The sequence below is a fragment of the Sorex araneus genome, chromosome X (genome assembly GCF_027595985.1).
Source record: "Sorex araneus isolate mSorAra2 chromosome X, mSorAra2.pri, whole genome shotgun sequence".
NCBI classification, from domain to species: Eukaryota; Metazoa; Chordata; class Mammalia; order Eulipotyphla; family Soricidae; genus Sorex; species Sorex araneus.
This window is the reverse complement of record NC_073313.1, coordinates 367043303-367064532: the sequence shown is the minus strand read 5'-3', so window position 1 is coordinate 367064532 and position 21230 is coordinate 367043303. Positions and strand designations below refer to the sequence as shown.

The 21230-nt window shown below is 41.4% G+C and overlaps 1 protein-coding gene across 3 annotated transcripts in view; it reads left to right on the top strand.

The window, feature by feature from the left end:
* The window catches only part of MEMO1 (mediator of cell motility 1), a 119713-nt gene extending 106459 nt beyond the window's left edge, over positions 1-13254 (top strand). For all 3 annotated transcript variants that reach the window (XM_055123494.1, XM_055123492.1, XM_055123493.1), the window contains one exon: positions 965-13254. In XM_055123494.1, coding sequence (XP_054979469.1) covers positions 965-1096 — 132 coding nt within the window. In that variant the 3' untranslated portion in view covers positions 1097-13254. The remainder of the gene's footprint in view (positions 1-964) is intronic.
* The last annotated feature ends 7976 nt before the right edge of the window (positions 13255-21230 follow it).

Below are 21230 nucleotides of genomic sequence, written 5' to 3'. Positions count from 1 at the left end.
TTGTTTTTGTTTTTTATTTTTGGGGCCATACACCCAGTGATGCTCAGGGATTACTCCTGGCTCTGTACTAAGGAATCACTTCTGATGTTACTTGGGGGACCCTGTGGGGTGCCAGGGATTGAACCCGGGTCAGCTGCAGGCAAGGCAACTGCCTTAACCACCTGTATTATCTTTCCACCCGGCTCTTTGAAGTTTTCAGAGAGATGGATAAAGCATTAATTTTCCTCCAATAAAACATTCCAATAAGAAGTATAAAATGAGACTTAAGAAGTAAGAAAATATATGCCCTGGGTTGAGAGGAATAACAGTAGATTTACTGCTTAGGAGAAGGTTGTGTTGTCTGGAATAGTTTCGGTAGGAACTTGCAGGTAGTTGTTACTTCAGAGTGATCTGAAAGGTGACCTTTCAAAGGAGTCGTTGTTGTCGTGGCTTCCCCCCCGCCCCAGGTTAAGAGGGGTTTTTCTGTGAGGCAGAACTGATTGGCTGGAAGAAATCTTACTAAGGGCTTAAGCTAATTCATGAAATTTACACTAGCATAAGCTAGTGTAAATTGGAAAATACTGAAGTCTGAAAAAAAATTGGATAATACTGTAATGAGTGCCATTTAACTCATATGCATTTTAACTGGAATCACTGTTTGACAAAAGAAAGGCATCTCCATTTTAGAGACAGAAGAAATGGCCTAGATTTGGTTTCCAGAAGTATCCTCCTTTGAAATGCAGGGAAGCGTTGAGCAGAGGATAATGGATAATTACCCAGATTCTAGCTTAGGAGAAGAGCCTGGAAAAGAGGGACTCAGGAATTCTCTCCTTTTCCCATTTCACATGTTGGGGAAAAGAAACCAGAGCAAGAAAGGAGCGTGACATTCAGAGGGATCCAGGTTTCGGCAGTGAAGTCGGTGGCTGCACGCTCGTTTTCCTCTATGATTTCTGTGATAATCATTTCCCCCCGTTTCTTCCCCTAGGCTATCACAGAGCTGCAGAAGAATGGAATGAATATGAGCTTTTCCTTTTTGAATTATGCCCAGTCGAGCCAGTGTAGAAACTGGCAAGATAGCTCAGTGAGTTACGCAGCCGGAGCACTCACAGTTCACTGAAGCCCCGTCCTCAGGGATGCCGCCTGCACCACACAGCTCATTCTCTCTCCGGGTCCCCGCCCAGCCCTCACCAAGATCCTCGTCCTGGTTTGGGGCAGGGGGGTTCTGAAACCTCAAACTAATAGAACTTTCTTCTCTTCTTTTCTAGTAGGTGTAGTCCTTCCTTAATTTCAACTCATTTAAAATGCTTTCTAGTGTAGGGCAGTGGAAGGAAGGCTGGCATCAAACTATTTTGATCAAAAAAAGACGACAATGATAAGGCCCCGTTGTGGCAGACACGTTTTTTTTGGAAAGTAACTTGTAAAGCATTTACCATACTCTAAATTTGCACTCTTTGCAGACTTGTGCACATATATCCCGCTTACAGAATAGTTTTGCAAATTGTACACAAACAAACAAAGGGTGGAAGCTTTTTAATAAAATGCATTTATAAATGATCTGTATTAGAATATAATAAATCTCCAGTTATAGTCAATTACTACCCATGTTGTACAACAGATACCTTCTATTTTAGTTGCTAATAAAGGGCTACACAACTCAAAAATAGTCTGATTTAAACTTATTGCTCTGTGGTACATATGAAAATTGTTTTTTTTTTTAAATGAATTCCATCTTGAATTTTTCATTTTAAAACTGGTAAACTTCAGCTATTCTGTAAAAATGTTAGGATGTATTTTATATTTTACATATTTATGTGATTTTTTTTATCACACAAAATAGAATCGTATTTTAAACTTAGCTCTTAAAATTACATTGCCTTTTTGTGTGTGACATCATTTTGTGTCATGACTGTATTGTAATAGAATATAAATTGAAGATTGGTAATAGAATGTAGATGAGTCCTCTCCGCCCGAGATTATGCCCGGTAGGCAGTAGTCTGCAAATGAGGAGACTTGGAAGAATGTTTTAAAGTGCTTTTCAAATCATTGCAGACCATACACTGCTGCTCTACGCAAATTGAATCTCTTACTTGAATTTTTAACAAGAAATCATTAACAAGAATAACAAAAAAAAAAAAACCACTGGGTTTTCTTATTAGTTCTACAGTTTTTGTTTTTTTTTTTTTGTCATGATTTTTGGTGCGGCTCTTCCAACTAAAATAATGGTATGGTGTTGTATTTATTTAGCATAGGCCAGTTCTAGTCATTTTGGCAAAAGAAATGTGATTCACATAGTTAGTTACTGACCAACATGCATGTACTAGATTTACCTGTTTTAATCGAATACTGGGTACCTACATTACATTGGAGAATGTTTATATCTTCAGTGTTATGCCAGAACAGCACAATTTTTAGATGCCTTGCACCAATTTTATTTAAAGATTTACATTTCTTATTTATTAAATGTCAACTTTCTATAATCAAAAATTGAGTATTTCTAAAATACGATTATCTTTTGGATTCAAAATTGCCACCTCTATGTGTGTGGAAATTATTCTTTTACATATCAGTGATTTATTTCCCATCATTTAGATAATACTTTTGAGTACTATAAATATTTATTTTTTATTTATTATCTAGATTAAAAATTTCAAAATTGACAGTGAATTTTTAATGTTTTCTGATATGAACTCTTAATATAATTATTATAGAAAATTAAGAAAATATTGAAAAATATAAAGAAAATATCTGTAATTTCACTATGCAGAGAGAACACTTAATATTTTTCATATTTCCTTTCAGTCTTTGTCTGTTATTTTTATGTATGAATGTGTTATGTTTGTGCGTGTGTGCATAATAGCAAACTTGAGACTATTGACTATATAGTTGTATACCCTACTTTTTAGTACTTAACATCACAAATCTCTGTGTCTCTGAAAATGTAATCTTTTTTTTAAAAAAAGCTGCCTAACACTATTGTATGACTATATCATAATTTAAACACTTTCTCTTTGGATATTAGTTTCTAATAATTCAAAGCTATTAGTAATAGTAGGATGACATCTTTGTACATGAAATTTGAACTCTATATTCGACTAGTTCTTTAAGATATATTTATGGAAGTGGGATAATTGGTTTAGTTAGAACTTGGTAGAGTCTTGCCAAATTACCCTTCAGAGAGATTGTGCCAGATTAACTATGTATGAATACGTATCACATACCCTTTCTTCACTATTACTATTTTTTCTAATCTTTGGCAATTTGTTAAGCAAATAATTGGTTGTTCTTTTGATCATTCAAATAGTAAATTTATTCTGTAATTTTAGAGTTAATTAATAAAAAGTGCAAGAGGGTTATTTAGGGTAAGTGGGCCATGTCCTATGAGATTGCTTATTGAACATTGAAAATATTTTAGCAGCACTCCATCCTTTTTTTAAAAAATGAAATATGAGAATATCTTTTGTAGTCACAAGTAGCATTCCAATCTTATAGTTCAGCGTGAATTCTTATTTTGTCTCTACTGCTGATGAATCCTCTGATCATAAATAATTCATGATGAATCTAAACTTTTCTCATCTGTGAAATATGGAAAGGATCTCCTAAGTACCTTTAAGTTTCAGAGTACTTTAATGTGACTTTCGAGATTTTTATGTTACATAGGTCAAAAAGCTATATGATTGAATTAGATTAGAAGTATTATTTTTTTAATTTTAACTATAAAATGTGAAAGTCTTTAACACAAAAGAGAAACGAACTTGCATTATCCAATGCAGTTAATGTCTAAATTGTTGAAATTAAGTGTTCCTACTTCAAGTGCCTTTAAAAGGATTTCATATTTGAAATCTAAAAGGTAAAGAACATTATTATGTAGTTCTATATGTAGTCACTTTATAATACCCTTTTAAGTTATCTGGAGCAGCTTTTCAATTTTAATTTTTTTGTTTTGTTTTGGTTTTTGAGCTGCACTTGGAAATGCTCAGGGGTTACTCCTGGCTCCGCACTCAGGAATTACTCCTGGCGTTGCTTGGGGGAGCCGAATGGGATGCCCGGGATGGAACCAAGGTCAGCTGCATGCAAGGCGAGCACCTCAGCCACTGTACTATCTCTGGCCCAGGAGCAGCGTTTTTCAAACCTTAGATTCCATGGAATAGCATACTGCTGGATTCTTAACTGTTGGGTCGTTGGTCTTTGAGAAATACGTGTTAAAGGTTAGCTCTTGAGGCAGGTAAGTACATGCTCTGTTGTGGGTAGACAACCGATCTCCGTACAGAATAGGATTAAAGAACTATGCAGATGTCAGAGCTTATATTTATTTTTTAAAAATTAAAAAAACAATGGAATCCTCGTGAGATTCACAGTTACAAAGCTGTTCATGATTGAGTTTCCGTCACACAATGTTCCAACATCCCTCCCTTCGCCAGTGCACATTTCCTGCCGGTGTCCCAGTTTCCCTCCAGCTGCCCACAGCCTTCCTCTATGGCAGACAGCTCTGTCCCTTTTAGGCACTGTGGTTTTCAGTGCAGTTACTGGAAAGGTATCATGCATATCACTTTTCCTCCTTTCAGCACTCAGTTCTTGTCCAGTGATCATTTCCTACTCTCATTGTCATGGTGCTCCCTTCCCTATCCGCCCCACCCCATGTCCCACAAGAGAATGCAGTCACTCTGTTTGTTTGTCTCTCACTCCCTTCGCTCCCTGTGCCACTCCCCCTGCACATCCATGTAGAAGTGCTTATATTTAGATCCTGCAGCGTGGATAGATGGTAGCTGATTCATGGTGACTGTGGTGGGCCTCAGATATTTCTTTGGAGGCAAATAATTCATGAGTTTTGAATGGTGGCTGGCAAATATTTTTGTAAAAGAGCATTTCTTAATGCTATATGGCCCCTCTGGGACCCCAGAATATCTGAAGGGCGCCACAGGTAAAAATTGCATTTATGGCGGGTGGAGGGGGCACAGGGGTGGGCACAAGACCAGAGCGACCATCCAGCCAGTCGGAAGGTGGTGAGCGTGTGGGGGGTAATTGGAAAAAGATACGGTGTGCAGGAGCCTCGTTGGGAAGAAGTTGAGACGCCCTGTGTCCGGGGCCGGGGTCTCTCAGGGGCATAGGCTCTGGGTCAGGCCCGATTGTTGACTTCCCTGGTCGCAGAAAAGCTTCTCGGAGCGTGTGTGTCTGAGTCTCATGCAAACTCTGATACACAAAGCCGGGCTGTGCCGCGTTGCTTGTCCCGGTCCTGGCGGGTGCTCTCTGAGCACTGCTAGTTGACAGTGCGGCCTCAAGAGTTCATGTGCCACAAGTGGTCGTAAGCTTTTCTGGTCCCAGCTCACTCCTGCTGTGATGGGCGCCAGTGTGTCTGGGTGGCGTGTGGGGCTGTCAAGGTAAGTAGGGCAGCGAGGAGCTCCAGGAGCCCGCGGAGGCTCCTGACTCAGCCAAGACTGCGATGAGTGAAGACTGTGAGTGGCCCGGTTGTATTTGGCCACGTAGTTGGAAGTGTAGGATGGGTCAGATGAACTTTTCCCTGGACACCAGACCAGTAAACGAACAGAGGCCATGAGACTTTTTGTGACATGAGGACTTCTGGAATTGGAACGTCCATTCCCATCACTGTTGCTTTGTTTTGAAAATAGCCCTCCTCTCTCTCCCTCTCTCCCTCTTCTGCCTCCCCTGCCCCTTTTTCAGTAACTCAGATAAAGAGACTTAGCTTAGAGAACTACTCTGGAGGTACCTGTGATAGCAGCTTTCACTGCAACTCCCTGCAACTTGACAAAGGGAGAGAGAAGTAGACTGCAGTGGGAAGAGCTGTAGCATGTTGGTAGCAGAATTACGATGGAGGGATGTTCTCAGTCACAGACACTCAGATTCAGAGCTAGACGCTGGATCGCTGTGCTCAGTTGTACGAGGCACTTAGGCAGAGGGGCATTTGGAACCCACACCTAGGGAGACCGTCTCAGGCTGCAAGGCATGAGCGATGGAGTGGAGGGTACAGGTGGACAGCTGGGGGAGATTTCATTGTAGGAGGAGTTTTCATCAGCTACTTGAGTGACTATCGCCTCTAAGAGGTGTCTGTGTGTCTGTGTGTTCGATCAGATGTGCCAAGCCTGCGCTCTACCCTCAGAAGGAGGAAATAGAATTATTCTGTGAGGTAGGTTAATTAGGAATCTGAAATAGCTGTTCATAATTCCTTGTTCAATATTCATATGCACATTTCTAAATTGGAAACCAGCTGCTTGTTCTGAAATTACTTGATGTATTCATACATAATCTAAACCGATGTAGGGTTCCCGGGCTGTCAGCATTAGCGTTACCTGCCATGTTATTTGTGTACATAGGAAATCGGTGGAGAAAAGCTAAAAACAAAACCGAGCCAAAAACCTATTGGAATTAATTCAAATAAGTTGGAACGTACTTTTATGTAAAACTGCTAAGAAAAAAATCCTTTCCAAAATAAAACTTGCTTTTTGCTCTCAACATGAACTTTCAAAACTTAATTGTAAGATGGTGTTACTTGTTACTGGTGGAGCACTGGGCTCAAAATAATCGATACGCTTTATTTTGCTTCTAGCTGAAATGTTTCAATGTAAGATGAAATCCTACCATTCACTAAAATAAATTAAGTGGGTCTTACGTTTAGGCTTTCTTAGGTAGAGATGCTTTTTGAATCTCAAACAGAGCCATGGCAACAGCAGAGAAGGGCATGGCTGTTGCGTATGCCAGTACTGCTGTAACAACAGGTGGAGCGTCCTGCCCATGAACTCTTCTCCCCTCTAAGTAAGACCCAGAGGCTGTGCACTTAGTGAAGGTGCCCTTGATGATACTGGCACCTGGGGCCTCCGCGGCTTTTAGGCATATGGCGGATGGATTTTGTTTGCCTGTTCTGTTGTATTTTGCAATGCCAGGGACTGCGTGAAGAATTTTAGAGTTTTACGATTTGTCCCTTGATTCAGTTAAGAGTTCAGGGCTCTGCAAGTGGTGGAGGCCAGGCTGCGTCACCTTCTGCGTGTGTCATTCTAATGCCGCGTTCTGGCCAGCTTCTGAAAACTATGGGAAGAATCTCACAAAGGTAGTTGTGGTTTTGAAAGCCATAATGAAATAAATTGATTTTTTTCATGATAAACTGAGTTATGCTCAAATGCATATTTTATACTGTAAGATGAGGTTTATATCTTTACTAGTAGAGCCATATTTCCTCCCATCATCTATTTAATAATGAAACCAAAGATAAATAATAACCTAATACTAAATACCATTACTGAAAAGATATTGAAGGTCAGTGTATTTGGGCCATGACAAGAACTTGAATTCTGGTCTTTAAATCTGCCATTGAAAATTTTTGGAAAGTAGGGTTTTTTTTGTTTGTTTTGTTTTGTTTTAATAACTGCTTTAGTCCCTGATACATACTGAATATGGTGTTATATCCATTTGAGTAAAACCTATTAAAACAATGTGAAAACAAAAGATTAGAGTGAAATGAATGACATCATATGACTAAGGCTCAAAAAATTACTTGATTGTTGAACTAAATTTAATTTAAAAAATTATGATTTATTTTTTCCCCCAGGGTTCTGGCCAGACTGGTAGTCAGGGTTTATTCCTGACTCTGTGCTCAGGGATCACTCCCCGTGGGTTCAGGGACCATCTGAGAGGTGGCGGATCCAAACACAGCAGATGTGTGCAAGGCAGGCTCCCTACCCAATGTACTATTTCTCTGCTCCTGAGAATTTTATGAGCAATTTTAAATTTTTTCCATTTCAAATTGATCTATTATTACCTAATAATAGGTCTTCAGTTGGTACATGTTCAGTTTTGATGAATTTTAAAACAGAAACAACAAAAGGGCAGTCTTCGGGGCTGGAGAGATGGTACAGTGGTGTGCTTATCTTCCACATGACTGACCTGGGTTCGATTTCTGGCAACCTATATCATCCCCTTAGCACCATGAGGAGTGATTCCTGAGTTCAGAGCCAGAAGGAACCCCTAAGCATCATCAGGTATGGCCTAATTCTCAGCTCCCTGGGGGAAAAAACACCCCAAACAACAACAAAGGCAGTCTTTGTATGGAGTATCTTCTGAAGGACAGAAAAATGTAAACCTTTTAATTGCTGTTTTCCCACCACATTTGGCTGCCCTCAGGGCTTACTCCTGGCTTGGTGCTCAGGGTCCACTCCTGGTTATGCTTGGGGTACTAAATTGGAGCTTGAACTGGGGCCCCTTAAACCATCCCAGACTGTCTCTCTTGCTCCATTTTCAGTTTTTAATTACAGAAACCAGATTTATCACCAACTTCAAGAGTAATGCCAAATACAAAGAGCAGTACTGTACGTGATACATTCAATTTGAAATCATCAGTCTAAGATCCTTAGCTTAGATTTTGCAGTATCCTCTGGTATCATTACTTGAAGTAGTTAGAGGCTTTCAGGAACAATTTTTTGTGGACTTGAGTGACTAGCTCAGGGCACGTCTGCCCATTCTCCACTCTAGAAGGATAGCAGCGTTCTGGAAGCTTGGGCTGAGATCCATTTCCATTTCTGTTCATATGTCACCCTGATTTGATGGAATAAATCACTGTTCTTCCCTGAAACATTTATTAATGTCTGTTTGCACTGCACAAATAGGGAACCCAAAGGATCGTTTCCACTAATTTTTTTCTGTCCCCACACTTCTTAATTTTTTTGACAATACCTATAACTTAGTGTATTTCTAATTTAAAAAAAGGTTTACAGCCTTTTCTTCGAATCTCATCAGTAAATAGGCCAGGCATTCTTATTTTCTACTGATAAAGAGTTTAATCAATCACATGGCTTATGGAAGTCTGTGTGGCTAGTGGATATCTGAGCTAGAACATGCATTCACCACTTTGAGTTTTCAGTTGTGTAAGTTACAAATGCTCCAAATACTGTATTCTGTGTTTTGCTTTTGGTGCTAACAGCTTGCATTGAATTCAAATAGTGTTGGGGTTTGCAGCTTCAATGAAAATGGGAATTGTTTATGTAAAGTTCAATTCAGGCAAAGTAGATTTGATGGATTAAAATATGCCTAATAATTCTGCAGACTTTGATTTTTCTTGCTGGAAGGTATAAGATCTCAAACTTATATTCTCTGGCTTTGCATCATTAAAACGCCCTGTCCTTTGTAAAGGGACAGTGACAAAAACAAACTCTGAACTTCCGTGGTCTGCAGCCCTGATGGTGAGACTTGCAGCAGACCCTGCTTTGACTGTCACCCTTCCAGTTCATGCAGAAAGTGTCCTGCAAGCGTCTGTGACTCTGCCTTGAATTTTCTTACCTCCACACGGGGCAGATTGTTAATGCAAGGAAGAGATGTTCTGGAAGCAGCCCTCAGCCAGTGTGGACGGGAGTTGGAAGACCATATTCCAGCTTCCTTGCTTGCCTGGTGTTGCTTGAGGCATGTGTCTATTGTCTCCTAGAGTTTCCAGTGGGACTTTGCCTCACTGTCCACAGCAGAAAACTGTTAAATCCGTATTCTGATTTTCCTCTTCGTCTCTGTCTCACCTCCGGGTCCTTTAGCGTTGTTTCTTGGGATTCCCTCTTAAAAAAACTGCTTATCTTTCAGTCTTTACTTGGGACAAACTAAAACTCCCTTGATTTGGGAGAAACCATTCAGAAATCACAAGGTCTAAAACAATTATTGGAATGAGTTTTATAATCACCTTTATGCTTCATTTTTTTAGTGTCATGTTAAAATGTAGATTCAAGGGGAGATGTTAGATTAAAACGCAAAGTGAATATTTTTAGATTAAGGTCATTTGTGTGTGTGTTTTTTTTTTTAATTCTTCAAAAAATTAACTGGTCTCATTAATCCAGATGACTTAATAAATGAGACAGTGAGTTATCCCTTTTGGTAGTAGTTGAACTAATCAGGGAATTCAGTTCGACAAAAATCATAGAATATTTTCTGCTTTGAGTCCAACTTTTCTTTTTCTAGGAGCAAATCAGGTTTGCTTAAAGCTTAAGGGTAAATTTAGTTCCTGAATAGTTTCCCCAAGGACTGTTCTGTAATCATTTTTAAATCAGAACTTCTGTAAACTTATTTAGGATTAAGGAATATGGAGATTATAATAAGTTCTAAAATGGGAGTTTTTTTCTGTTTTGGGTGGGTGCAGTACTAGGGATCTAACCTGGGTTGGCTGCCTGCAAGAGAAAGCGTCTTACCTGCTCTACTATCTCTCTGGCCTCATATACTGTTCTTTTTCTTTTCTTTTTTTTTCTTCTGAGGCCACACACGGTGATGCTCAGGGGTTACTCCTGGCTTTGCACTCAGGGATCACTCCTGGCGATGCTGGGATTTGAACTTGGGTCAGCCACGTGCAAGGCAAAAGGCTTTACCCTCTGTACTATCTCTCTGGCCCCTCTTTAATTTGTTTTTTAAATGTTTGAGATTTGTGTTTATGTTAGGTACATGTTATCCGTCTTTTTTTTTTCCCAGATAAAAAGTTGTAATTTTATAGATCTGAAGCGTATTCCTTCTTGGTATCGTTTATGAGATGATACCTGAGTTACACAGATTAGCATATAGATTGTGCATTAGTTCAGAAGAAGTATGCCTGCCTTTCTCCTGGGACATACCACGATCCTCTCAGTGGAAACACACCCCAAACTCCTCAGAGGCATATTAGCATAAGCTTACAAACTTGTTAAAGTAACCATTTGTAAATATGTGTAGTAACTTAAAAAAAGAAATAGTTCTTAAGAAAGTTTACCTTGTTACTTTTTAGACTTTTTATCCAAAACATTACCTCATTTAACTAAACCCAGTCAAGGCTTTTGACATTACAGAGAATCTGGTAGGTTAAAAATCTGGTCCAAGAATTAGAGGTGATTTTTAAAATGTGACAAGTATACGACCCATTTCCTTATTTTATAAGGAATGTTAAGATGATTTAAGATGGGGAATAGTGTGTTTGTAAGATCTTTACTGGAAGCAGATGTCTTGTGTTAGATGTGAACCGGGCTCATGATTACTCGATGGACAAAGTGGTCTATTTCAGAAGTTTACATTTCCCCAAAAGGCCGCATATGCAATACCTCTGTGCTAAGTACAGAACTTCAATTTGCTTTTTGAAGGTTTAAAGAGTGCTCCCTGCTTAATGTTAAGTCCTTCTAGTTGGCATTACTGTATCTATAGATCTTAATATCTTTGGGGTGAGTTTTGCATGCTTAGTGTGTGCCTGAAAACTAGAGTTGGTACAGTTGGAGGAAATGAATGAAACGGTGATGCATGTTTTACCAGCTAAAATATGAAAACATTTAATATTTAAATTATTTAAATTTAAAATATTTAAAAAGCAGTGCCACAGATGATTTAATAATTTCTCATCCTTGCAGTTTTTTGTTGTTAGGAAAACATCGAACTTTGTAGAAGCAATCTGCTCTCTTGGTTTTTATTTTTTTCTGATTAAAAATATTCACATCTCAAATAATAACATTCACATCTCTTAATTGAAGCAACTTTTGGCTCAATGTTTATACTGTTGAATGGGCAAGTTGAAGCAATGCCGAAGCACCAAGACAGGCTGGAATTTAGGTGTGTTGTTTAACGTGGCGTCTGTGACTCATCTAAAGAACATTAGTTTCCACTCAGGTGTTTACAGTAAATATTTAAAATAGCTTTATTTTAATGTGTATTTTCAGTGTGATTTAGAATTTTGCATTGAAATATGTAAATTTCCTCATTTATGCATCATTGGAGATGAAATAAGTTTTAGATGGAAACGTAGAACATGTAGTGTTTGTTATTTCTTGGAAGGAGGTACTTTGGTTCCATGTGTGGTAATAGCTTTGATATGATTCTGTGTTCCTTTGCTTTCCCATGAAATGTTACCTGTTTAACTGAGGTCTGTAATAGCTGGAGGTTTCTGCAACCAGCTTGTACGGAATTCTGCTATAAAATGCTTAGAAAATTACTTTTAGTAGAAATACTGTAGCAGATTCAGTACTTAGTAAAGAAAATCTTTCTGATTAGAGTTTTTATTTATTATTTTTGGTTTCTTTGCTCATTTCTGCTCTCTCCCCACCCCTTGTAGTGTTTGCGTGGCCAGGACCATCTTTATGATGTTAGCAATGAGAAATATTTGAAAATGGAGTTTCTTTCACCAAAGTTTATTCTTTCTGCTCAGTGTAAGCAGTACTAAGGTAGGGGTATGCTTTATTTTTCTAAAGGTGCTTACAGCACGCTGGTACTCATTTGCAGACTCACCTAGGGATACTTTCAATGAAACAACAGGTGGATTATGTAACTGTTTTTGAGATTTGGGGGCTTGAAGATTTTGTCATGTGTCATGTGTCAAGAATAAGGGTTATTTGATTCAACATAATGAGATTTTTGTACAAAAATACGAGCGTATAAGATATTTTAAAGAACTATTTGAGAGTTTAAGGGATTGTTTATTGAATGCAAGTTAAATTGGTGATTCCTAGGAAAAAGTGTATGTTTTAATCATATATTTGGGGAATTAAAGCAATAAATGCCAAGATTTATGTTTCCTGGTTTTATTTGTGACAAATAAATAACACTGTATCCATTCTATGATTGGTCAGTTGTTGTCCACTGACATTTAAAGACTTTTCCTCAAAAGCAGAAGGTTCTGAAAAATGGAGAGACACTCATTCGTGTCTGTCCTTTGCTTCCTGTCCCTGGCCTGAAGAGGCTGCTTTACTTGGAGATGCCTGAAGACAGCGCTGAGCGTTTCTGGCAGTGGGTGGTCTCTCCTTCCTGCTGGTATCCAGCGTGCCTTTCAGGGCAAACGGGCACTCGGGGGTGTGATGATGACTTCGACAGCGGCCCCTGCTGGCGCCGGAATGACGGTGCAGGATGCTAGTTCCCGCTGCCACAACACCAGCCCAGTCCTGGGGTTTGCTCCCTCGTCGCCTCCTGTTCGACTTCTCCCTTAATCTTTCACTGGATCACAGCAGGGAGAAGATATGAGAAGTGGGAAGTATGTGGTCACTGCACTTGAGGTTCCCAGTGCCCTGGACGGTAGCACCTCTGGGAGGCAGCTGTTCTGGCCGATGAACCAGATCATCTTATAATGTGGTGTGCATTGACACGCATCCAAATACTGAATTTAAGGAGGAAGGGGAAGATATGAGCGTTTTTTAATACGACCATTGTTTGTGGTAAATAATGTTTTAATCTTTTGCCAAATGGAAAAAAAAACTTTAAAAGGAAAGGAATAATGCAAATGTTTGTAAACACGTATGTAAATATGTTTTCTTTACCTCCCAAAAACCATGAATAAAAGTGAATTTCTAGTTTCTTGAATTGGGGTTCCTTTGTGTATTGTAGGGCAAAGTCTGTAAACCTTTAACAACACTTCACTCTGGGTTTCTTTCATCACAATGTTAGAAGAAGTAGAGTTTTTCATTTTCTTCTAATTTTTCAACAAGTGTTTTTTTTTTTTTTTTTTTTACCCATTTCCTAAAAACGAATGTTGTTGATTTTTATCTTTGGTTGGATTAGGTCTAGTGGCATTTATAAACTATTAAAAAGTAAATGATTGGTTGCTCATCTTCATAAAAACCAGTACTTTTTTTAAAAATAAAAAATAACTTTTGCAAATGGCTTCTTTGTTTTTTGGCATCCACTCACAATGTGGCATCATATGTACTTTGAGAGGAAAAGGCCAATTCAAGTGTTTTGCAGAGTATACATCACGTAAATATTGTGAAGGTTTTTTTGAATCCTGCACGTGGAAAAGAAAAAAAATTAGTGGCAAGTGGCAGACTTAGTGATGATTGGGAGAACAGGGTTTGGAGGGAGGGTTAAACTAAGAAATAGAGTTGAGGCTAGGTAGATAGCACAAGGCAGACCCGCATTTGATTCTTGGCATCCCATGTGGTCCCCTGAGCACTGCCAGGAGTGATTCCTGAGTGCAGAACTGAGTAACCCTTGAGCACTGCCAGGTGTAGCAGATGGGGGGGGGGAGGCGAGTAAACGTATTTAATAAACATGCAAATATAATGCATACTTAAAAGATCAAGATGATATAACATTGCAATATTTGGCCAACTACTGCAGGTCAAGTCTTAACATGGAATGTCCTATTTAATGTCTATATAACAATCCAATCCAGACAGAGCAAACTTGATTTTTCTTTTTTTTTTCCCCAAGTTTTTTATTAGAGAATCACTGTGATGTCCAGTTACAAACTTAAGAACTTTTGTGTTTGCATTTCACTCATACAGTGATCGTTTACCCATCCCTCCACCAGTGCCCATTCTCCAACAATGGTTGAGTTTTCAATAAATACCCTATTTAAAAGTAAGTCTACACAAAACCCAGACATTGAACATACTCTGCTTTTTTGTTTGCTTGTTATGGTTTGTATTTTTGGCCACACCCCGCATTGTTCAGTGCTTCCTGTGGGCACTGAGCTCAGGGATAACCCCACGTCTGTGGTGCTGGGATCCAACCCCAGTTGGAACCCAGGCAGGCTGCGTGCAAAGTTAGCGCCCTCCCCACTGTGCTGCTGTTCTGGTCTTGCAAACTAGATTTTCAGTAGAAGAGCCCGGTTGCTCGGGTGAGCCCCTGGAACAGGCCCTTCGGCGTGTCCACCTCCGTCTGCCTGTGCTCATTCATGGCCTGCTTGTAGTTTGGCACTTTCTCTCACGCGGCAGCTTGCAGGATGTTCTTTTGCACTCTGCTCACAAGCTTGTTTTTTGGGCCTCAACCATCTGTGCTTTGGGCTTCCTCCTGGCTCTGTGCTCAGGGGCCACTCCTGGGGGGTGCTCAGGGAACCGAACTCCCTGTGGTGGGGATTGAACCCGGGTTAGCTGCGTGCCGAGGTGAGGTCTTTGCGAGTGTTGAACTATTGAGCCCCAAGTTTTGAGGACCAAGTGTGTTGGGGCGTGTAGGTTAAGTTCTTGTCAGATCACTGGTTTCTGTAAAGACAAATGAACTGGTTCTGGAGAAACAGTACAGAGGGAGAGATGAGAGATGCTTGCCTTGCATGTGGCCAAGCCAGGTTTGACCCCTGGCACCCCGTATGGTACCCTGTACCTTGACAGGAGTGATCCCTGAACACAGCCAGGAGTAAGCCCTGACCACTGCTGGGTATTGCTGTTATTTTTTTTAACAGCAATTAAAAAATTGCAGTTTTTTAACAGCAAGAAGCAAAAAAAAAAGTGTTGGGGGACAATCTGTAGCAAGCGGCACTCAGGGCCCTGGGGCCCCTCCTATTTGGCTCTTGGTCAACGTAAGGACCAGAGGAGGAGGTGCTGCTGTGGTGTGGGGACCGCCAGGCCCACGCCAGTGATGCTCAGGGCCTCCGGGACCCTCTGGGGCATGATCAGGCTATGAGCTGAGGTCGGTGTCCTGGCATGTGCCTATTTCTCCTGCTCCTACAGTTTTTTGTTTTTTTGTTTTTAAATATAGACTCTTGCACAGCTTTGGGTTCTCAGCAAAGCTTGATGGGAAGTACAGCAGTCTTGTCGAATGTCCTGTGTATGGTTTTGTCCACTGTCGTTGGGCTGAGCCAGAGTGACGTATTTGTCTAAATCCTTGAACCTAGAGTTATTTGGGCCTCATCAGCACACAGAGCCCTTGGTCTGCATGAGAGCTCACACTGAATTTTGACATGCCATGTGGGTTTTGACAAATGTGTCCATCAGTTTCCATGTAGAGCCAATTATACTGCTCTGAAAATCTTTTGTTCTTCCCATCATCCTCTTCACTCCTGGGAAGCACCAGTCTCACCTTTAGTTTTACCATTTCCAAGATACTGCAGTTGAAATAGCTGGCGGCCTCTTGAGAGCGACTTTCATTTACTTCTGTGCATTTATTGCCTCCTCCCATGTCATTTTGTGGCTTGATAGCTCATTAATTTTAGCACTGGATTAAGACTTTCTTGTCTGGACATGACAGAGTTCATTCCTTCACTGACTGCAGGGCATCTTGGTTGTTTTCAGGTTTGGGCAAACAAAAGTGAAGCTGCTGTAAACATCTTGGCATAAAATGTTCTAGGTGGACACACGTGATTTTTTTTTTTCTTTTTGGATCACCCCTGGCCATGGGTTACTCCTGGCTCTGCACTCAGGAATTACTCCTGGCGGTGGTCAGGGGACCATATGGGATGCTGGGAATTGAACCCGGATCGGCCGCGTCCAAGGCAAATGCCCTACCCGCTGTGCTATCGCTCCAGCCCCTGGACACACGTTTTAGGTGGGCATACATTTTAGGTGCACAGACGCTTTCAGTGCATTTGGTTAAACACCAAGTAGGACAGTTGCTGGACTATACAGTACATCTAATTTTGGAAGAAGTTGCCATGGTGTCTTCCACAGGCTCATGTATTTTGTGATATCTGTGATATTTTGTTTTCCAAAGGGCTTCTTCTACTTCGTTCTCCCTAGCATTTGGTATCATCAATGCTTTGGGCCTTAGTTTCTTCATTCATTTCTGGATTTTTCACAAAGGGAATTCACTCCTGCAGTGTCAAGTTGGCACGTGTTTGGGGGAAAGGGCGGGGCTTACTTCTAGCTCTGTGCTCAGGGATCACTCACGGTGCTGCTCTGGGCCACTTACCATGCCTGCGACTGAACCAGGGTTTGTCACACGCAAGGCAAGTGTCTGCAGGATTAGTTCTATATATTTTGTTGTAACTTTTACTATTTTTTTTTTCTTTTTGGGTCACACTCGGCGTAGCACAGGGGTTACTTCTGGCTCATGCACTCAGGAATTACTCCTGGTGGTGCTCAGCGGACTGTATGTGATGCTGGGAATCGAATCTGATTGGCCAAGTGCAAATGCCCTACCTGCTGTGCTATTGCTCCAGCCCCACTTTTTCTATTCTTTTTTTTTTCTTTTTTCTTTTTTCACTTTTTCTATTCTTAAGACCTCTCCTACTCAAACTCAAAATAAGGAACAGGTTTAAAACATTGATGGCCATGGTTTGATTTAAGAAATGCTCTGAGTTGTGCCCCTGGGGGGGTTATTGAGTGGAATTCATTGGTAGTACATCTGTCAGTATCCTAGGTCGGTATATTTTGTGGAGTTTTTAATAAGGGGCCCCTCCTTTCTTACTCCTGGCTGTGGTGCTCACACACTTCTGTGCCTGGCCCCCAGGGCAGTGCCTCTGGGTGCTGCCCAGGGTGCGGACACTCACTGGGCTTCCACCTGTCCTCACCCCCATGGGGCAGGTTCACTACCCCTGTCCCAGAGCCTGTTAGAAAGCAAGCTAGTGTGTATCGCAGTTTTTATTGGCCACACAGACTGCAGGCACGATGGCTTTGGCTACCTGCGTTGACTGTTAATAATAGGGCAAGTGTGTGGCTGCATTACAGGAATGCTTTCTTTGGGCTGTTTTTCGGCCACACTCAGCAGTGCTCAGTGGTTATTCCTGACTCTTTTTAAAAATTTTTTTTAAATTAAAAAAATTTATTTTGTTTAATGAATCACTGTAGGGTATAGGTACAGGCTTACAAACATACTTCATTGTATGCTTACATTTCAGTCATACAATGATCGAGTACCCATCCCTTCACCAGTGCCCATTCTCCACCACCAATGATCCCGGTATCCCTCCCACCACACCCACCCCATTCCCCCACCCCACCCCCGCCCCCGCCTCTATGGCAGGGCATTTCAGGAATAACTCTTGGTGGACTGATATGGGATGCTGGGGATCGAACCCTGGCCAGTGATATGCACAGGGGTTACTCCCAAATCATGCACTCAGGAATCACTCCTGCCGGTGCTCAGGGGACCATATGGGATGCTGAGAATCGAACCCAGGTTGGCTGTGTGCAAGGCAAATGCCCCACTCGCTATGCTATCACTCCAGCCCCTAAATTTAATTTTTATAAAGTTGTTTACAGTGACTACATTCAATATTCCAACACCAGTTCCACCACCATTGCACCTTCCCACCACCATTACTCCCAATTTTCCCAACCACCACCCAAGCCTACCCCAATAGCCGGCCCTGAATAATTTATTTTGCATCTCTTGTTATGAAAAATTGGCTAAAAATTATCAAAAAATATTTTCTTAGGACAAAGTGTGTGAAGATTGTTATATCTCATGCTGGGGCAATTAAGCCCTTGAATAAGAGATTACTAACTACGTGTTGTTACAGGGTAAGCCTGGTGTGTTAATATTTTCTTAACCAATAAAGAAACTCTGGTACATCTATACAATGGAATACTATGCAGCTGTTAGAAAAGATGAAGTCATGAACTTTGCATATAAGTGGATCAACATGGAAAGTATGCTAAGTGAAATGAGTCAGAAAGAGAGGGACAGACATAGAAAGATTGCACTCATCTGTGGAATATAAAATAACAATAGGAGACTAATACCCAAGAATAGTAGTATACAATACCAGGAGGTTGACTCCATAGCTTGGAACTTGGCCTCACATGCTGGGGAAAGTCATACCAAATGGAGAAGGGAACACCAAGTAAATTGTGAGTGGAGATCCCGAGTGGTAAGGGAAATGCGCACTGAAAGTGGACTAGTGACTGAACATGATGGCCACTCAATACCCCTATTGCAGACCACAACACCCAAAAGGAGAGAGAGAGAACAAATTGGAATGCCCTGCCACAGAGGCTGGGTGGGGTGAGGGGGATGGGATTGGGGGGTGGGAGGGATACTGGGTTCATTGGTGGTGGAGAATGGACACTGGTGGAGGGATGGGCTCCCAAACACTGCATGAGGGAAAAACAAGCATGAAATGTTTGAATCTGTAACTGTACCCTCACTGTGACTCACTAAGTAAAAAATAAAAATAAAATATATATATATCAAAATAAAAACAAACATTTCTGGGAAAAAAAAGAAAATATAAGTGGTGATAAAAGAATATAAAAAGAAAAAAATATTTTCTTAACCAAGTTTGGTTGCCTTCTACTTTACATCCCATCCAATGTGGCTGCTACTCCTGGTGTCGAGTATGAGATGTCGCTCCAGGAGTTCTAAAATTTTGAGTGGGGCGATACACTCAAACTTAAATTTTTAACTGGATGGTGACTTTGGGGTCCGGAGGCATCTCTGCAGCTTGTTGGTCTCTTCCAAGATTTATTTATGAGTCTCTGGATCATGGCCAGTTCCAGCCGGGTCCTAACATGTGAAGGGAAACAGACACCAAGTGGCTGCTGCCATCTGATTGTGCTGTCCGCTTGGACAGTGACATTTAAAGAAGTCTGTTGTTACCTCAAGTTCCAGTTGGAAGAAATGCATGACATTCCAGTATTCCATATTATTCTTCCCAGTTCTTTGCGAATGGCTTTGTGGACCCCATAGCATTGCTGCTGGGAGAGGAGTAACGAGGGGGCTGGGAGGGAGATCACCTGCCTTGCAGGTGTGGGTCCCCAAGTTTGATCCCCGGCACTGCAGATACAGAGAAAAAGCAGACCAGAAGTGATGAGAAGTTGCAGCACTGTTTACAATAGCCAGAATCTGGAAAAAACCCGAGTGCCCTAGAACAGATGACTGGTTGAAGAAACTCTGGTACATCTATACAATGGAATACTATGCAGCTGTTAGAAAAAATGAGGTCATGACGTTTGCATATAAGTGAATCAGCATGGAAAGTATCATGCTAAGTGAAATGAGTCAGAAAAGAGAGACAGACATAGGAAGATTGCACTCATCTGTGGAATATAGAATAATAGACTATAAGACTAACACCCAAGAATAGTAGAAATAAGTACCAGGAGGTTGTCTCCATGGCTTGGAGGCTGGTCTCTCATTCTGGGCAACTCAGGGAAGGGAACACCAAGTAAAATGTGGTTGGAGGTCATGTGGGGGAAGGGTGATGTGGGCCGAATATAGACTAGAGACTGAACATAATGGCCACTCAACACCTTTATTGCAAACCACAACACCTAATCAGAGAGAGAGAACAAAAGGGAATATCCTGCCATAGTGGCAGTGTGGGGTGGGGGGAGATGGGACTGGGGAGGGTGGGAGGGATGTTGGGTTTACTGGTGGTGGAGAATGGGCACTGGTGAAGGGATGGGTTATCGAACTTTGTGTGGGGGAAACATGAGCACAAAAATGTATAAATCTGTAACTGTACCCTCACGTTGACTCACTAATTAAAAATAAACTATTAAAAAAAAAAGAAGTGATGAGAAGAAGAGTTCTTTGCTTACTTCTGTTCATTTTGGGACCGCATTCAGTGCTGCTCAGGGGCTGCTCCCAGCTCGGTGCCTCAGGATCACTCCACAGTGCTCAGGGGTCTGTGTGGTGCCAGTAATTGAAGCCAGGCCTCCTGCATGCGAAGCGTGTTCCCAGGCCTTGAGGCTCTCTCCTTGGGTGCAAAGTCTTTGCTTTTCCCTCCCTCTCTCCCTTCCTCCCTCTTTTCCTTCATCCCTCTCTCTCTTCTTCCCCGCCTTCCAATTTTGGGGTCACACTTGCTCAGGGTTTTCTCCTGACTCTGCTCAGGGATTGCTACTGGTGCGTCTTGAGGAACCCTAAAGGTTCCTGGGGATTGAACCTGGGTTGGCTGCATGAAAGGCAAGTGCCCTAGGTTCTGTACTATCTCTTCAGCCCGGAAGTTATCACTTTTTTTTTTCAAGTGAGGATGTACAGAAAGCTCTATACACAAGCTAGCTGAAACGCACAGTCTTCAGAGTGGTAGGCAGTGGCCTTGTAAGCACCATCACAGCATTGCTCAGTGGTCCAGTATATCTCGACCTTGAGAGGTCATCCGCTTATCACCTGGGCTTTACCGCAGGAATGGTCTGGGACTTGCTGTTCTTTTTAATTATTTATTTTTGGTCTAGGGGCCACACCCAGTGATGCTCAGAGGTAACTCCTGGCTCTGCACTCAGGATTTAACTCTTTGGGTGCCCAGGGGACAGCATGTGATGCTGGGGATTGCACCTGAGTTGGCGCCCTACTTGCTGTTCTCCTGCCCCAGCCCCCTGCTGTTCTTTTAAGACATTTTTGGGATCCCACTTAACAGTACCAAATAATACTTGACTTCCTCTGAGGTGCTTCAAACATTTTTTACTTCTTTTCTGTAGAATTCCAGACTCCTATTTCTGACCCCATCCATCCTGGTCCTTCCTTGAGACTTTATTCAGGGTCTACTTCTGTTTAACATCCTCAGGCACCTTTTCTGGAATGTTTCTCTATTATCCTTTGATAACGGGATCCTGATATTAGAATGGGTTCCTGGGTGAAGCTTTCATTCTGTCTCTGCCTCCTCAAGACCCTCTAATCAGGTCTCCAGGACAATGCCATGACATCTCTCAGTGCATGCAAAAGCATCCTCGCTTATTGGTAGA